At 32.5% G+C, this 17,901-nt stretch overlaps 2 protein-coding genes across 5 annotated transcripts in view; both read right to left on the bottom strand.

The window, feature by feature from the left end:
- Positions 1 to 3,111, bottom strand: part of LOC127714279 (tereporin-Ca1-like) — a 398,353-nt gene extending 395,242 nt beyond the window's left edge. For 2 of the 3 annotated variants that reach the window (XM_052220342.1, XM_052220344.1), the window contains exon 1: positions 3,052 to 3,111. Coding sequence is in view for 1 of the 3 variants with exons in the window: in XM_052220343.1 (XP_052076303.1) it covers positions 1,649 to 1,745 (97 nt within the window). In the remaining 2 variants the exon portion in view is untranslated. Of the gene's footprint in view, positions 1 to 1,648; positions 1,761 to 3,051 lie in introns of all 3 variants that reach the window. The other variant, XM_052220343.1, reaches the window with a different exon arrangement.
- LOC127714277 (tereporin-Ca1-like) overlaps positions 1 to 15,327 on the bottom strand; it is a 210,999-nt gene extending 195,672 nt beyond the window's left edge. The window contains exons 1-4 of one of the 2 annotated variants that reach the window (XM_052220338.1): positions 15,248 to 15,327; positions 9,431 to 9,542; positions 8,702 to 8,970; positions 5,733 to 6,762 (exon numbers count right to left, since the gene is read on the bottom strand). In XM_052220338.1, the coding sequence (XP_052076298.1) occupies positions 6,391 to 6,762; positions 8,702 to 8,970; positions 9,431 to 9,542; positions 15,248 to 15,256 (762 nt within the window). In that variant the 5' untranslated portion in view covers positions 15,257 to 15,327 and the 3' untranslated portion in view covers positions 5,733 to 6,390. Of the gene's footprint in view, positions 1 to 5,732; positions 6,763 to 8,701; positions 8,971 to 9,430; positions 9,543 to 15,247 lie in introns of those variants that run through there. The other variant, XM_052220339.1, reaches the window with a different exon arrangement.
- Between the last annotated feature and the right edge of the window lie 2,574 nt (positions 15,328 to 17,901).

Below are 17,901 nucleotides of genomic sequence, written 5' to 3'. Positions count from 1 at the left end.
TGATCGAGAATCAAATTTGTTTATGCTTTTACTCTTGATTGGAGAAAATATTCATACTGTTACATATTTCTTTCTTTCAGCATGATAGAACGCTGTGTAAAGAAAATCTTATATTTATAACAGATAAGGCAGACGTTTTATTGATGGGACCACTTTGTCCAAACTTACCATGGTTTGTTCAAGTAATGAAACTGTTAATTATAAACAATCCATATGTGAAAAAGGCGAACAAAAAGCCATTGACACTACTGTACAATATGTACAAGGACAACTGAACATAACATGGTGTAAATGTTTGTGATGTTTCTATTGTTTTGAGATTATTGAGACACTATCACTAGGTTCTGATGTATCAATAAAAGTCTTAACTATAAAACTTGTAATACTTATTGCATTGAAGAATGCTTCCAGAGCATAAAGTGTTCATTTATTGAAACTCAGCAATCTTCCAAAACAGAAGGATTGTTTTCGTTTTACTATATTTGATTTACTGAATCAAAGCAGACAAGATATACGAATTCAGAATTTTTGTTTTTTATTTTTCCTCCTGACAGGAAATTATCTGTGTATTTAGAGATAAAGGAATATTTGAGACATACTGCTGATATAAGATAAGGAAAGTATTTATTAATATTAAGTTATATTAAACCACGTAAAAAAGTAAGTTATATTAACCCACGTGAAAAAATTAGTAATATTATACCACGCAAAAAAGTTAGTTGCTCAACTACTTCTTGATGAATTAAGTCCATAATGTGTCTTTCAGGAATAGACACAATTATATTTGAAGCACACAGTACACGATTGCCATCTATTTCGAAAGCAAAACAAAATAATGTGCCTGTTAGTGATAGTTTGATAAAGTTCTACAAACCTTTGGGAAAATTTTATGGCAAGACAGTAACTACAAGTGATGTTTTTGCAGAAAAGGTGCTTCAAATTCTACTGTACTGAATGTTTGATTTATGATTAAGTATTCTAATCAGAATGAACTAATGATCTTTGAGTGCTACATAATGCATATCACTGGATCTAGTTGTTGCATAAGTTTCAAAGTGTATCTGTTGATCATCTTTATCACTGGTATTCATTGTTACCGTCAAAGGGAAAAAAACATATTGAAAAGCACACCAAAAAAATGCTGTAGCTATGAAGTCTCATCTAATACCGGAAGTGTTATGACGTAATAGAATGACCAAATTTAACGCTACTTTTCTTGGTTAAGTTGATGTTAAGTTGTGATTCACCGCAGGTTTAAGATGCCACCTCCCATCCCATCATCCCATCAGCTCTTACTTTAGTGCTTGGTACATCTTTATATTTTGTGATGAGTAGATGAACTGTACAAACAGATTTAGTTTTCACTGTAAACACTGAGGTTGCAGTTGTGCAAAACTATCTCATCTAACACCTCCAGTGATATTCAATGTCTACATAAAATTACACATTAACATCAACTTCACCAAGATTAGTATCGTTAAATTTTGTAATAACAAGCATGTAAATTTAATAGGTTTTTGAATTGGTCTGACCGGAGTCTACACAGGAACATCCTTCAATCATTTGATATTTTGAAGTAAACATTTTCAAACTCTGCATATTAGAGATAGAGAGAGAGAGAGAGAGAGAGAGAGCAAGAAAGAATTACCGCTATTTGATTCATCACTGTCACTCCTGTTACTGTCTTCTATACTGTTTCGGTTTTGAAATCTATTGTGACGACTATAAACACCAATAGAAGCCATTTCATCACTGACAACCTACAATGTATTTATATACAATTGTATGATTGTTAATTTTTCAATTTATCATTCGAAGCGCTTTATTCTAAATTGGCACATAATTAATGCTTTTTCAACCCTATACAATTAAAAGTTATTCGTTTGTTTTCCTTTGCATTGCTGTCACGTTGTCACATGCAGGCAATGATATCTTAAATTAAGACAAGAAAAAATTTGATATAACATTTTGAATAAACAGATATGCAAAATGTTGCTAATATTTTATAAACAAATTACTAGATTTTAAAGAAAATGACATACGAATATTATGAGACTGCAATATCAGTGACATTGTTAAGTGCAATGAACAGAATATCTTTTTAGAAAACAAAAACATAAACTGGGCCTTTAAATGACATTTTTCTTTAACACAAATTCATTTATCTGTTATATATGTAGTTCCTGATAAAGCTTTAAACGTTTTGTTTTTTAGCCATAAATTTATACTGAACCTCCAGGAACAAATGCAGAAAACAACCAGTGAATTAAATTTTGAGTCGGAGTCTGGCAAATGCAATAAAATAATGAAACAAAGAAATAAGATACAAAAGGACAATTTAAAATTCATAAGTCGAAAAATTATAGTGTTCTTTTATTCGTAAATTATTACTTTTACTGTTTAGTCTATTTTTGGTAATATCCATTTGACGTGGCTCAGTACTTATACATCCCGTCATTGTGTTATTGTGCTATGGTAAATTTTTGTATTCTTGTCTTTCGTTTTTGCTAATTTGCTTTGTCTATATGTCTTTGTGTTTTTCTTTGTCGACATATTTGTTTGTTTTTATAGTGATTAAGATAATAACACAATGTTGACTACTGTACCCCTTTTTTGACATTTTTACCTATTATGTCTGGTTTTTGTTTCACACATAGTTTTCAATATAATGATATTTTATGCGACTGTCATACAAGTGAGAGGTTGAGCAAGCTATAAAACCAGGTTCAATCCACCATTTTCTACACAAGAACATGCCTGTACCAAGTCAGGAATATAACAGTTGTTATCCATTCGTTTGATGTGTATGAGCTTTTGATTTTGCCATTTCATTAGGGACTTTTCGTTTTGAATTTTCCTCGAAGTTCGGTATTTTTGTTATTTTACTGTTTAATATAAAACTATGGCAAATTAAAAAAGAAAACGTACGAAAAAAGAAACAACAGATAATGTATACATAACGCTACTTAGACAACTTAAGACTGAGCAACTAGATATTGACGGCAAACCTTCTATAAGCCGTAGTACTTAAAATTTAATGTAACACCTTACCTGTACCAGATGACAAAACTATACTGTTCAGTGTTTATAAATTAATGTATATCTTCCGCATACTAGCACAACTTCTCAAATATTTGCGCATGTCCGTATAAAAAAAATGAACTTTGAAATTGATATCTAAAAAAATATTTGTAGAATTCAAAAATAACTTTATTAAGTTTAAACCTGTACATAACAAAAGTTTTTATTGTATTAAAAACTTCCATTTAGTGTTAATCTAGCTTGATAGAAAAACATAGGATATAGAGTATCCATCCATGACACACAATCAGTACATGCACAACAAACAAAAACACACAAAAAGCAAAGGAATACGACCACAATTGCTGTTCTTCATCTGAAAGTCAAAATAAGACCTTCAACACGGAGCAAAAAAAATATCATCTTACTGCAGGTTAAGACGGTACCTAGCACCGGTTTCTTTGCAAGATGATTTGGATATACTTTGTATGATGTGACACCGCCAAATCGGGCACTGCCAAAAAATAACATACTGGAAAGTGGTACATATTTGATGACCGCTACTGCTGACTGCCTTAATGATAGCCGATGAAATTACCTTGTTCTCAGGCGATAAATCAAATGTAATACATTATGTTTGTGCCTTTCTCAAGTCAGGAGTATGTAATTCTGTGGTTGTCGTTTGTTGCTGTATATCATATTTGTTTTTCGTTTGTTGTTTTGTATATACATCAGGTCTTTAGTTTTCTCGCTTGGATTATTTAACATTTTTAATCGAAGGGTATTTTACAGCTTGCTAAGTGGTAAGGGTTTTGCTCATTGTTAAAAGCCGTGTGGTGACTTATAGTTCAGATCAAGTCATTAAGTTTCTGGTGAAGAGTTGTGTCATGAATACATTTTTGATATTTGTGTGTGGCAACCAACATCTCATTGTTATTTTATGGATTATTTTCTAAAAGCTTGCTTCACTACTTCAACTATTGCCACACACAAATATTGGCCCCTGATGACTACAGGGTTTTTTAGTTCCTCTATCTTTTACTCTTACAACCGTCAAAGAACTACAAATAAACCCCTTTCATCTTCTCCGTTAACATAAACCACATATATATCCTATTTTATATAATTATAGAAATCTGATTTATATCAAATCTATATATTTTTGAAAATCGTATGTTCAGTAGAACATCTTTATTACCAAATAGAGAAGCTTTCGTTCGTATTTCAGAAATTAATACTTTAAATTGAAATTGCTACATCATTAATGACTACAAACCGACCACAATTTGCTCTTTTTCATAAATAACTCCCCCAGGTCAAGTTTACCTGAGATATAAGACTATTCCTATAAGTTTCCTTTTAGAAATATAGCTTCTCATGTATTTATTGTATTTATTCATCCACGGCTTTCATTTTTTGGCTTTGAGTGTTCCTTATGATGGTAAATCCTAAATTGTCTTCATTAGTATCAAATTAATAAACTGTTAATTTTATTATCAGCAAGTTTTTGGCGGATAACCAGTAAAAATCGATTGTGCCTGATTTTCATATGATGAATATATAATCTTTCATTCAGTTTAATTGAGGCCTGAAGCTTGCATGTCAGTGACTGCTTGTAGTCCTTTGTTATATTATGTATCATTGTCATTTTGCTTAGTTTCTGCTGTTACCCTTTCTAAAAATCGGACTCGGAGAGTCTTTTTTAAAGTGAGTTTAACTGTGTGTATTGCTGTGTGTTTGTTTATTCTACATTGACTAGAGGAATAGGGGAGGGTTGAGATCTCACAAAACATGTTTAACCCTGTCGCTATGTTACGCCTGTCCCAAGTTAGGAGCCTCTGGCCTTTGTTAGTTTTGTATATTTTGTGTAATTTTGATTCATTTATATGTTTAGGAGTTTAGTGTGACGTCCATTTTCGCTGACGCATTTTTGTTTTAAAATCAACTGAAGCCCGGCCTTAAGGTGCGGGATTTTCTCGCTGTGTTGATTATCCATTGGTGGCCTTGAGCTGTTTTCTGCTCTATGGTAGGATTGTCTCTTTGGTACATTTCCGTTTCCATTCTCAATTTTATTAAATACTTTATATAGATACATGTGAAATAATATACAATTATGTCCTTGTCCTACGAAAAAGGTAAAATGTCAAAATTACCGAACTCCAAGGAACGTTCAAATTGGAAAGTCCCTTATCAAATGGAACACTCAAAAGCTGAAACACATCAAACGTTTGGAAAACCACTGTCATATTTCTGACATGGAACAGCCATTTCCTTATGTAGAAAATGGTGGATTAAACCTGGTTTCATAGGCAGCTAAACCTCTCACTTGTATGACAGTTGAATGTATATTAATTTTGTGTGCATGAAAAGCACACTACTTTTGAAATCAAAAAAGTAGCATGTAAAATGATACATGTATTGACATGTAATCATAAATAGCATCGACGTTTATTTCCCTGTTATCCAGCTAGAAGTGCAAAACAATGGAAACTATACGTAAATGCTTATTAATATCATGTGATATAATATACAATTATGTCCTTATCATGACTTTATTTGAAATATTTATTCAACATTCAATGTTTATTTTAATTAAAAATGGATCTCCTTGACTTCTTTCTGTTGGAAATTGTAATACTATTCAAATCAATTTGAAATTTCCTTTTTGTAAGACCAGGAAACAATAGATGAAAAGTAAAAGAAAATACGTATTATAAGTAACAATTTTTATTAAGGAAAAAGTAATACGGAGCCATCTTAATATTATTGTCAGACTTTATATTTTATTAATCCTATTTTCCTATATCATTAAAGAAAGATTACGCCATACAAATAGTTTGCGAATCTCCTAGCAAATAACTATACGTTTTGGAAATACAGCAACAGTGACATTTTGTCATCAGAAAATCAATGTAAACATTGAATAACGCTTGACGATGTGTATAACAGGTATGGATATTTTCGTTTATTTAATTCAATAACACGACAATATTTGGAAGCTGGTAAAATTCTGAGAAATTTGGAATACTAAAAACACCACGAAAGTATTAAAAACACCCGAAAGATTTATTTGTATTCCTAATATAGACATATACTTTTCCACGTGAAAAGAAAAAAAATGTGGGGAAACTGACCTCACACTTACTGTTTGTATGATCGGTACGAAATCCTGCTCACACACCCTCGAGCTCACCACAGTAACTATTTTGAAAAAAGTAATAAAATGAAAGAGTTCAATATCTAACTTCTGAACATAGTCGTTAAGATTACATACTCTTATTTTCTATCATTTTCAGAAGTTTGTTAATATTACTTTTCAGTCTTCTCCTATGGAACTGATTACACAAATACAAAAAATGTATTCATTGACTATTGTGGTTTTGTAATGGATAAGTCATGTGTCATTGTCGGACGCAGTGTTATTTTAACTTCTGGTTTACTGCTGGTTCCCATGGAACCAAATAACTGAAAATCGTTATCTTTAATCATTATTTCATCACTCGTATCGCTAAACGTAGAAAATTTATATTTCAGTTTTTCATCCTGTTGCTTGTTACTTATAACATTGAACCAGGAATCGTCTTGATTTTCATTACCAACCGTCGTTATGCAAATACCAACACTGTTGCTGCTAAAATATGGTGATTTCCACACGATTGCAATGCGCCTTTTTTGGTTTTCTATAAGCCAAGAGACAATTCCACTTGATCCTGTCATGGTATAACCGTGCTTATGTACTATCTAAAAGTGAAATAAAACATCAATATAAATAAGATCTTAATTGAAATTTATGTGGATATTACACGACAGCATTTATCGATAACCATGATTTTGCATTAAAAAACGGAACTGGACGAGAACTTATAATTATAAATTGGTAAAACTTATAATCTTTCGAAATACTAAGGTTGTTGCACCCAGTCATATTTGGCTTGAGCCAGATATGGCACACCGATTCGGATACTCTTAGTTTTCATTGGTCTTTGATTTCCTTATAAAGTTCGCCTTTAAACTGTATAATTGGAGCACCATGTTGAGTTTGAAGACGAAAGGCACGTAAAGTTTGTTAAATTATATTTAATTAAGTACTTGATGGGTTATTATTACTTTTGGCTTTGTCGCCCGCAAATCTAATCTATTATCTTGTACACTTTCCCTGGGACATCTAATTGACGAAATGATCTGAAGATACTGTCTGTCCACCAATGTAACAAATAAGGCATAGATTAGAGAGCAATGTCTTTTATATTGAAAACCATTATAGATATAAAAAAGTGACATGGCAACATTGTCTTGATTGTCAAAAATTTACATATTTGTACGTAACTAGCCATTTTGATCAAAACTTTTTTTACAAAATATTTTTTTGCCGGAAACTATTAAAGAACTGCAATGAGCAATGACCAGGAGAATAAACTGTTCATACATGTCAGATGATAGAAACCCCAATCATCTCCTTAAACATGTTAAAGAAGTAACTGCACTTAAACCATGATATTTCCCAGTTGGTATGAATTTGGCAGAGAGAAAGTAGATAAAGAGAAACTGTAAGAGTAAAAATGATCAGTGTTGAAAGATCTACAAATAAGACAACTTATGCGGCTAGGCTTAATTTTTAGAAAATTGGTTACCATGCGTGCCACCCCCTAAATAAAATGGGTAGCAGACGACAATCACCGAACCTATAACAACGTTGGGTTAATCTCAGAAGAGCCGATTGAACATGAAAAGCGTTAACAGTTATATTACATGTAACAATGTGACTTTTTTGATGTTATTCCGTTTTAAAAATTATTTTTTTATTAAAGTCAATTATTTTATTTCTTATAAAAAGATAAATATATATATACTACTTCTTACTGACCGAGTCCAGAAAAAAATGGATAGTGTCCAGATGTTGCCGAATGCAAACTGTCAGTGTAGGTTCACTATCTGATCCAAGTCGGAACACTTTTGAAAGACCCGGCTCTCTTTGTTTACTATGCGAGAGATAAAGATATATTCGGACAGGAATCGGATTGAAAACAGGATAAAAATAGGCAACAGTAGTATACCGCTATATATAAGTCATAAATCGATTGAGAGAAAACAAATCCGGGTTACAAACTAAAACCGAGGGAAACACATAAACTATAAGAGGAAGACAACGGAACAACAGAAACACTGAAGTGCAACAAAAACAAACGCCAATTCTAACCAATATGTGATCGTTGTCGTGATGAAATAAATGTGTTTACAAACTTCACTCCAAGAATCATATGATTTTGTGCCGACTGTACCTCGTTTAAGATACAAATCAGACTCGGATACAAAACTGCAAAATCGGGAAGAACTCGGATGTAAACGGCTGAATGGGGACGCTTTATGAACACTTCCTGATATTTGTCGTGACTAAATAAATGGTTTTACAAATCTTAAACAGACAAGTCATGAATCACAGGATTATGGTCAGACTTTAAAAATTTTTCAATCGGTAATTTTCCTATCAGAGACGGCAGTAAAAATCATGAATGTAAGACTGGGGTTTGAGTTTTTAAATATTTTTTTGACGTAAAACAAAGAGAAACATGCATGGCCTGACTTATTATAACATCAGTTGTAGAATGGAAGATGATACGTTTGTACTTGAAATTTAAATTACGATAGAAGATCAACGAAACAGTACATGATAAATATTTACCATTGCCTCTTTATGTCCAGGTCTTACTGAAACAGCGGGCGTTGATATGTATCCTGAATATGTCTTCGTTTTTGGTTCGGTCAGATGATACTTTGTCCAGTTTGTGATTTCAATACCAAAGACAATACCATAATTTGTATTTGTCATTAATGTAGACAAGTTTGTTCCATGCAAGGAAGTGCCGAGTCGTGTTGAATCTCTCATGGACTTCATCTTGTGTGAATTCCACGTGACTTGACCCTTACTTGTGTGTTCATTAGAGTTGTTTCCTGTATGGGAGTAACAGAAACAATGCTTTTCAATTTTGAACAAATCATTTGATACAAAACGTTCAAAAACTTTTAATTATATGGGGCGTGTAGAGTGTGTGATTGCTCACTGAAAGTTCTTTGATTTACATATCTTGGCAAAGATCAGCCAGTTGGTATACAAGATTGTAACCTTCTCCTGTGAAGACACATTTTCTACAAAACTATTTTACACAAATATATATTTATACCCCCCCCCCCCCCCCCAAAAAAAACCCTGTCTTTTAAAGTGTCCTATCCTGGTTTATTTGTGAACAGAGGAACGTATATTGACCTTAATTTGCTTAATCTACTTTTATACATCAAGAGATGCATGCAGAGAACGTATTAATCATTTAAAGTTTTTATTAGGAGGATAATTACTTTTGTCACCAGTTTTTGCAAAAACGGGAGAGAGAAAAGGAGAGAGATATATATTTACCCATATTTGTTTCATCACAATTACTGCTTTTAATGTCTGCCATACTGTCTTGCTTTTTGAATCTATTCTGACGACTATAAGAACTCATAGATGCTTTTTCACCATTGACAACCTACAAATTTTGTTTATAAAATTGTATAATTATTAATTTCTAAATTTATCATCCAAAGCGCATCATGCTTTTAGTCTTAGATGCATGATTTTATTTTATTAATTGTTATTGACTTTGAACTGGCTGTCAGTAAGTGCGAATACTCTCTGATCTGATTTGTTAGATGTATTTCTGCTTTATATCGATCTGATTAGTTAAGACCTTTTCAACTGATTTTTTAAGTTTGTTCTTATGTTGTACTGTTACGCCACTGTCCCAGGTTAGGGGAGGGTTGGCTCGCCTTCAGACTAGTTTAACCCCGCCACATTCTGTATGTGCCCGTCTCAAATCAGGAGCCTGTAATTTAGTGGTTGTCGTTTGTTGCTGTTTATAATATTTGTTTTTCGTTCATTATTTTGTACATAAATTAGGCCGTTAGTTTTCTCGTTTGAATTGTTTTACATTTGTCATTTCGGGGCCTTTTATAGCTTACTATGCGGTATGGGTTTTACTCATTGTTGAAGGCCTTACGGTGACCTATAGGTGTTTATATCTGTGTCATTTTGTCTCTTGTGGAGAGTTGTCTCATTGGCAATCATACCACATCTTCTTATTTTTATATTAAAATTATGTGTACGATCAACCATTTTTCAACCCTTCAATTCTGATCATTAACTCTGAAATAACAAGATATATCAACCTATTCGTGTATTTTCCTATGCATTCGTTTTACTTTGTTATGAGAAGCACTTGCAGTCAAAAATGTTGTATGTTATTGGAAAACAAAATATAATTTGGGTACGCCTTTCGTTAATGGTCTGCAAATCAAAGTTACTATACAGATTCTTAGAAAAAATACATTTATTGTTATCATTAGAATGTGAGGGCGGATCTAATATAATCGACCATATTTTATCCTGTGACATATATTCATATTTATGACTATATTCGACTATTTCGAATATGTTAAGGATAGTACAAGATAGATAAATTTTTAACCACCTTTGTTCGGATAACACCAGATATTATTTTCATTACAATGATTATAAATTGATTGCTTAGATTCAAGTGGCAATTATTTATGCATACTTAGGATGAGAAACTATTGACAATATATATATATAAAAGGTAAGTCTGTTACAAGGCGGAAAATTTGGACTGCATTTGAAAAACATTAGTATGTTGGATCGGTGACCAAATGGTGAAGAAATATTTCTATGCAACAGGACAAATTGAGAATCCATCAAAGAGTTGCTGCAAGGGTTCTTAAACGTGCATAAAGAGTGAAACTCTCTCTCTATATGAGATTTGGAATGAACGTTGCAATTCTGATCGGACCTATCTGCGAATTAATACATCACACACAGTCAAACAAACGCCCGAATTTGGCAAGAATTTTACTGCTGGTCGGAAGAAGACAAAATTTATAATTCCTACACCAAAGTCATGCTTGGGTTAGATTGGTATATGACCATGATTGTACTATACTTAAAACATTTTGATAACGGACAAGGAGCAACTGGACATAAATATATTTTTTAATTATTTTTTTTTGTCACCAATTTTACAGAAACTGGTTCTTTTAGAATCTTCACCGAGCTCGTTCAGGACAGTGATTTAGATAGAACGATATTCTGTTGTTCCCAAACGGTTGACAGGTCAGTTTTTTGTTGATTTTGATTTCATGTGACTCCGTCATGAATTTTAACAATTACGTGAAATTGAAACTCATTCAAATTAACAGTTTAACTTTCCTGTAATCATGAACACACACGCTATCACTACGACAGATACCAAAGAATCTGTATTTAAGATTGCCGTTGTAACAATTATTTTTTGCTATCGTGTACAACAAATTTGTGTCTGCTGTACCAATTGCCTTTTCAATATTGAAGCAATGGATCTAGCAATTGTGTATAGCAAATTTGTGTCAGCTGTACCAATTGCCTTTTCAAAACTTTAGCAATGGATCTAGCAATCATGTACAGCAAATTTGTATCTGCTGTACCAATTACTTTTTCAATACTGTAGCACAAGTAGCAATGGATCTAAAAATCCTGTACAGCAAATTTGTTTCTGCTGTACCAACTGGTTTTTCAAAACCATAGCAATGAATCTAGCAATCGAGTTTCTGCTGACTCCCAAGGGTGACTAGGGAATAAAAATAAGGTCACTACAGGTCTTCTTCCGACCGGCATTAAACCCCTTGCCTAAGTGGGGCATCCGTTTTGGCTGCGCGGGATGTACAAGTACGCAGCCATGTCCGGTCAGAATGGGAACGTTAAATCCGATACCTTGTGTAGAAAGAGTGCTGCCACGCTCTTTGCACGTTAAGAACCCTTGTAACAACTCTTTGAGGGGTCCGGTTGCAAGGCAAAATATCTGTTCCTATCAAATGTACCATCATTTTTCAGTGGCAGTCTAAATTTCCCCGACCTTCCTCCCGGACGGCCTCTGTTGCAGGACCTACCATTTGTATCTATTGTTTATTTGATCTTAACATGCATGAAATATTTGCCACTGGACGGTAAGCAACCATCACTCAATCAACAACCAATTACTGCTGATTCAATTAGCTTTTCAATACTGTAGCAATGGATACATGTAATTTTGATCTGTGTTACTATTGCATTTGTAGTACCGATAACCGGAAATAGGATGTGATAATTATAAATACATTAAAAGGAAATTTGTAGTTAAGGTCAATGAGACAGCAACACTTTCATTTCTAATTCAAACGTCGTTGGTACTGAGTGCCAATAGAAAGGCAACAACTGAGTGTATTTTCTATTTAACCAAATTCCAAACTCATGCACAGATCCCTGGAAGTTGATCAATTTTTTAAGAGTATTAACATTTATTGGATATTCTACATAACATTTATATAAATTTTCAGAGATTTCCGTTTTTGAAATTTTCACCTTCACAAATTTCACATTTAAAATGATAAAATTGAACATAAGATTGCAAATGTTAACCATAATGAATCTGTCTAGCAAAAGTTATCAAAAATTCATACAGTTTTACAATTATCTTGTGCACCATAGTACAGTGTGGTCAAATTTGGATGAACATTAGTTACTTTTGTCTCTATCCTATCCTCCTTTTGGAGTTCATGCCATTCTGTCAATGATTAACGAGATTTGAACATCAGTAAAATCCTGTCACCTTAATCTATGACACTAATCAGTTGCAATTTCCATCACTGAAAATAGTCGATGTTAGACCAAACTTTTGGTGTATCGTTTTGTCTTACAGTGTATGTTGGAGAAATGGCTTAAAAGAACTATTTTGCATTGTCATTTAAAACGGGACCAAAGGTGGCTTGAAATATGATGCGTTTTGTTTCTGTTTGGACTAGTTGTACTAAATCAAATCAACTAGTCTTATACAATGTATGTCAAATGAAATACATGGTCATTAGCAGAACAACTAGAGGGTAACAAATATGAAAAGAGAATTTTAAATGTTAATTAAATATTCAATTTTGCAATTCGTTTTGTTTCGTGTTAATTCATAGTTGAAAGTCTAGTTGGACGGTGTTTGACAAATGAATCTTTAATTCAGGCAACAAAAGTTTCATATAGAATATACAGAAAATTAGATTTCTGCTTTTGATTTTATACGGAAAAGACGAAAGTTTTAACATATTGTCATAAAATTATCTGCTAACTATTAAACTATATGTGACCCGCCATGACATTTCCAGGCTTATTGAGGTAGAACGTCATTGTTAGAAAAACGCCGTTAAATATCATATATAAACGTTATGTAAAATTTCGTATGGGACATACACGTTAATTTCTATACTGAATTTATGTTTTGGATGCTTTTTACCATTGCAAGCGAACTAATCATAAACTTCAAAAAATTTTGGGGCCCTTTTTTGTTTACTATGCGGTTTGGATTTTGCTCCATGTTGAAGGTCGTACGGTAACCTATAACTGTTAACTTCTACGTCATTTGGTCTTTGGTGGAGAGTTTTTTCATTGGCAATCATACCAAAATCTTCCTTTTTTATAAAGTCATAGCCATTTAATACCCCCCTTCGATCATATATTATTGTCAACGCTTTTGTCGACATAAATTTGTCACAAACTGTAAAATATTGTAGTTTCCATAAGAATACAAGCTTCTAAATGAATTTAAAGAAATAAAATGTATTTAGCTATACTAGGGACAGTCGGTTGGTATAAAACAATTAACGTGAATACATGCGATGTACAGTTATTCCATAAGTAAGTAAACAGAAAAGACCAGACAAAGTATTTATCAATAAAAGTACAAAAATCTCGTAAAATAGGTTTACATCGTAGATTTAAAATATGTTAGTAATTAACAATTCAAAGATTTTGAAAAGGGTGGGGACCATGACAACATAAGGAGTGGCATTTACCATATATGTAGCTGCGGCTCATACCTCATACCAAAACTAAAAGAAAAGAAAAAAGAAAAGAAAAGAAAAGAAATAGATATAAAAATCCGCCTCTGACTTCATAAGTTGAAGCCCGGTTAAACATATATATAAGTTGAGGGTAAATCAATCAATTACAAGTTTATAACTGTTTTCAGATGGTTCCTTCAATGTCCTCGAGATTCGATTGAATAAGTATTTGTGAAGAAGAGATTAAGACTTTACCTTGGCTTTTTTTTTGCTGGCACTGAACCATACATCCTATATAAGTTCTGAAGAAGTTTTATGTTTAAACTTATCGTTTGAAGTGAAAAATATTTGAATCTACATATGAAATTGATGAAACAAAATCTAAATTCTCTGCTCTATAGATTTTCATAAATGGAGTTTAAAATATATCTATAATAAATGCACCGTTTCAAATGTATATATGAGAACAACTACTTATAAACTGTTACGCTTCGCATGCTATGTGGTGTAGAGACATGCATCATAAATTCTTAAAGCTTCTAAAAGCTTTCTTTGACAAATTTTATACTAACTTCATTACAACAAGTTTAAAGTCATAAATATATATGTGACCCGCCATGACATTCCAAGGCTTATGGAGGTAGAACGTCATTGTGAGAAAAACGCCGTTAACTATATGTGACTAGTTTATAAAATACAAAATTATTGTATTTCATTGGCGCTTAGTAATCTTCAACAGCGTATTGTATACAAATTTCAAATGAATTAGCTTACTAAATTACAAACAGTTCTAAGCTCTCTTTTAGAAAATGACTTTAAACTTGTTGTAATGAAAGCTTTTAAGAATTCATAACCTGGACTTTTTACGATAGTATGGGGCTGTCAATTTTATGTTTACAGCCCCATTTTAACCTTAGTGACCCTTTTCTGAAATACAAAATGTAGTACAATTTTAAAGATTTAGTCCTTGCAAGCGCTCAAAACTTTTCCAAAACACTATAGTTGCACTGGTTCTTCTGTACTCAAAATAAACTATAGCCATTTTTATGAATCTGTAGCAAAACATGCAAAGAAAAATCTGCAGTGAATTAAAATTTGCTCTTGACATGTAAGAGTCGGCCAACATTTACGACAAGATTAGAATGATGAACAAAAAGAGACAGAGGATACCAAAGGGAAAATAAAAAGAAGTCGAAGAGAAATGTCAATACAGTGGCAAAAAGCAAAGAATTGATAAACAACAGTTTATAATGCACTACATAGAAATCTTAAGACTGATCACACAATTGTTAATGCGAACTTTTTATAAATACTTTTAATAAAAACTATGAAAACACCTTACCTGTGCCATGTGACAGAACTATTCGTCAGTGTTTGTAGATAAGTAAACAGGTACAACATATTTTCCGCATACAACTTATTATATTTTTGCGCATGTCTGTTTATAAAGAATGAACTTTGTATTATGATATCTTAAAGTATTTGAAGAATTCGTAAACATTCCGAAGACTTTATATATATTAACATATGTTTTAAAGGTGGGCTTTTTCGTTAAAACATATATTTATGAAAAACTATCAGGTTTAAACCATCATTTTCTTCGGAAAATGCCTGTACCAAATCAGGAATATGACAATTGTTTTTCAGTCGTTGCGTTGGTTGATATAATCAAGCGTTTGTTTTTGGAAGTTTTATTGGGACTTCCTTCTTTTTTAATTTACCTTGGAGTTCAGTAATTTTGTTATAACATTTTTAAAATTTAATCTAATTTAATGGCCGCTGGTTTTGTTATCATGCCCGATGAAATAACATATTTCTCATGGGATTAAGTAATGCGAAATTTTGTCATTATTTTGTAATAGGCTGCTTCACTACTTCACCTTTTGCTATAGTAGTATTGAGTTGACGATACAACATATACGTTTTTCCGTTCCATTGTCTTGTGCTTTAAAAACTTTTAAGGTACTGGTCATTAACAAATATTGCAAAGCTTTTGTTAATGGCAGTATTAACTATGTCTTGATCGTAAAAAAAGAAGTCATTTTAGATCTTGAAAACGCTACTTTTCTTTGAAGATTTATTCAGGTTATCTTTCATTGTCAGTTGTGATTTATCTACTCTCAATATTAGAGTAATGACATTAAAAAGAAATTTTTCTACTTATGTATTAGTGGATTTTTTATAATTTTTGTGTAACCATATATGTTGAAGTCGGTCGATAAATTCCATTTTAAAGTAATAAAACTTCAACATTTGTATTAGGTTTTGAACTTTCAAATAATGGATGAGGATAAACTGTGTCCGTCTTGAGTTGGTAAATAACTTGTCTAAAAAATCAATTCTTTTTAATTTGTTTTTCTTTATAGGTTCCCAGGATATTGGGAATAAGATGCTTTTACTTTTACATTGAAGTGTACCGGATATGCTTATGGATAGGTATAAATGGTTTGTTGAACGGTATGCTGATTGGGTATATGCGTCAATATCATGATAAAATCATGTTTCGTCGTCAAAATAATTGCATCTTGCCCGCACAAATGTACAGTACTGTTAAATCAATATTCGATAAACTAGTATGGCTGTTTAAAAGCTTGTCTGCTTTCAGCTTCTGTGTAAAGTTTTACAGCGATAACAGGTAAAATGACATTTAATGCAAGTATATTACTATGAAACATAGGCTTTGAACTTATAATATTGTGCAACCTGTGTGATTTAATAACTTTTTACTTTAAATTTTTTTATATAGGAGGCACAATGCTCACGGGATACTTTTGTTTTTAAATTCTAACAAATTCAGGATCATGAGTAAAAAGTTAGCCTTGCTCTACCCAGTTTTTGTAATCGATTAAAAATTAGAAAGCATGAGATATACCTTCATTTACCTATCTCTGTCTGGATTTGATCTTCTCCAAAAGATGCATCCATCCCACTACTTATACCTACCTAACCATTATCTCTGACATATAACTCAAGTAAAACCATTGAAGCGTGAAATGTAGGTGATAGTGACGATATTTTGTAAAATTGTTAATCTACTCCCCATGCATGTTAATCTACACAAGTTGATCTGTATTGTTTTACTTGAAATTACTGTAATATGGACTCGGGCGTAAGTATCTGTCCAAAGTCGATGGAGCTTGATGATCTTTCTTTGACATGATACTGACCTATTCTGCAGTTTATATCATACCTTAAGTTTAATTAATCATGTTACTTATAGTCCAAGGAATATGAGCTCTGACGTTTAATTGCACAAAAATTAACTTGGACGTTACCCACAACAAGTCTTTATACATTAAATATGAACCATTGTTTGCAACACACATATGGACTTCTTCTTCTTTAAGTTTCTAGCGATCCTTCATCAATTGAAGATTATTCGCCGGGCGTCGACTTTAAAGTTGGATTTATGATTTACAAGGCAACAAGAAAAAGAAACAAAATTAAAATCAAAATAATATATGTACATTTGAAAAATAACATTTAGATAACACTATAAACATTTCATAACGATAACAGTTAAGGGTAGAAAATAGGGATTAGAGCAAATTCTGAGATCATCCTGTTGAAACCCTGTACTGTACTGCATGAAACTACTAGTTGTGACAATTGATTCCAATTTATAACTGTACGCGGATAAAATGCATATTTACAACTGTCTTTAGATGTTTGTATTGGCCAAAATGCGTGGGGATTGTTATATCTGGTTCTATTGTCTAGTGGGATCAAAAGATTAAATGTAGGGACTGCAACAATTTCGTGTATAATTTTGTGAAAGAAACAAGTATATAACTTAAACGACTAATTTCAAGTGGGTACCAATTTAAGTCTGTCATCATATCAGTAACTTAGCTGGTGTTGTGAAAGCGGTTGCAAGGGAAGCGGGTTGCTCTTTTCTGTACTGTTGTTTTTGATGTGGATCCCAAAAGGTTGAGCAGTTACTCTAATTTTGGTCGGACAAGAGCTTTGAATGCATGATCTTTGGTTTTAGGTGAG

Source organism: Mytilus californianus, unplaced genomic scaffold (assembly GCF_021869535.1).
Source record: "Mytilus californianus isolate M0D057914Y unplaced genomic scaffold, xbMytCali1.0.p SCAF_9, whole genome shotgun sequence".
NCBI lineage: Eukaryota > Metazoa > Mollusca > Bivalvia > Mytilida > Mytilidae > Mytilus > Mytilus californianus.
This window is presented reverse-complemented; position numbering and strand designations above follow the sequence as displayed.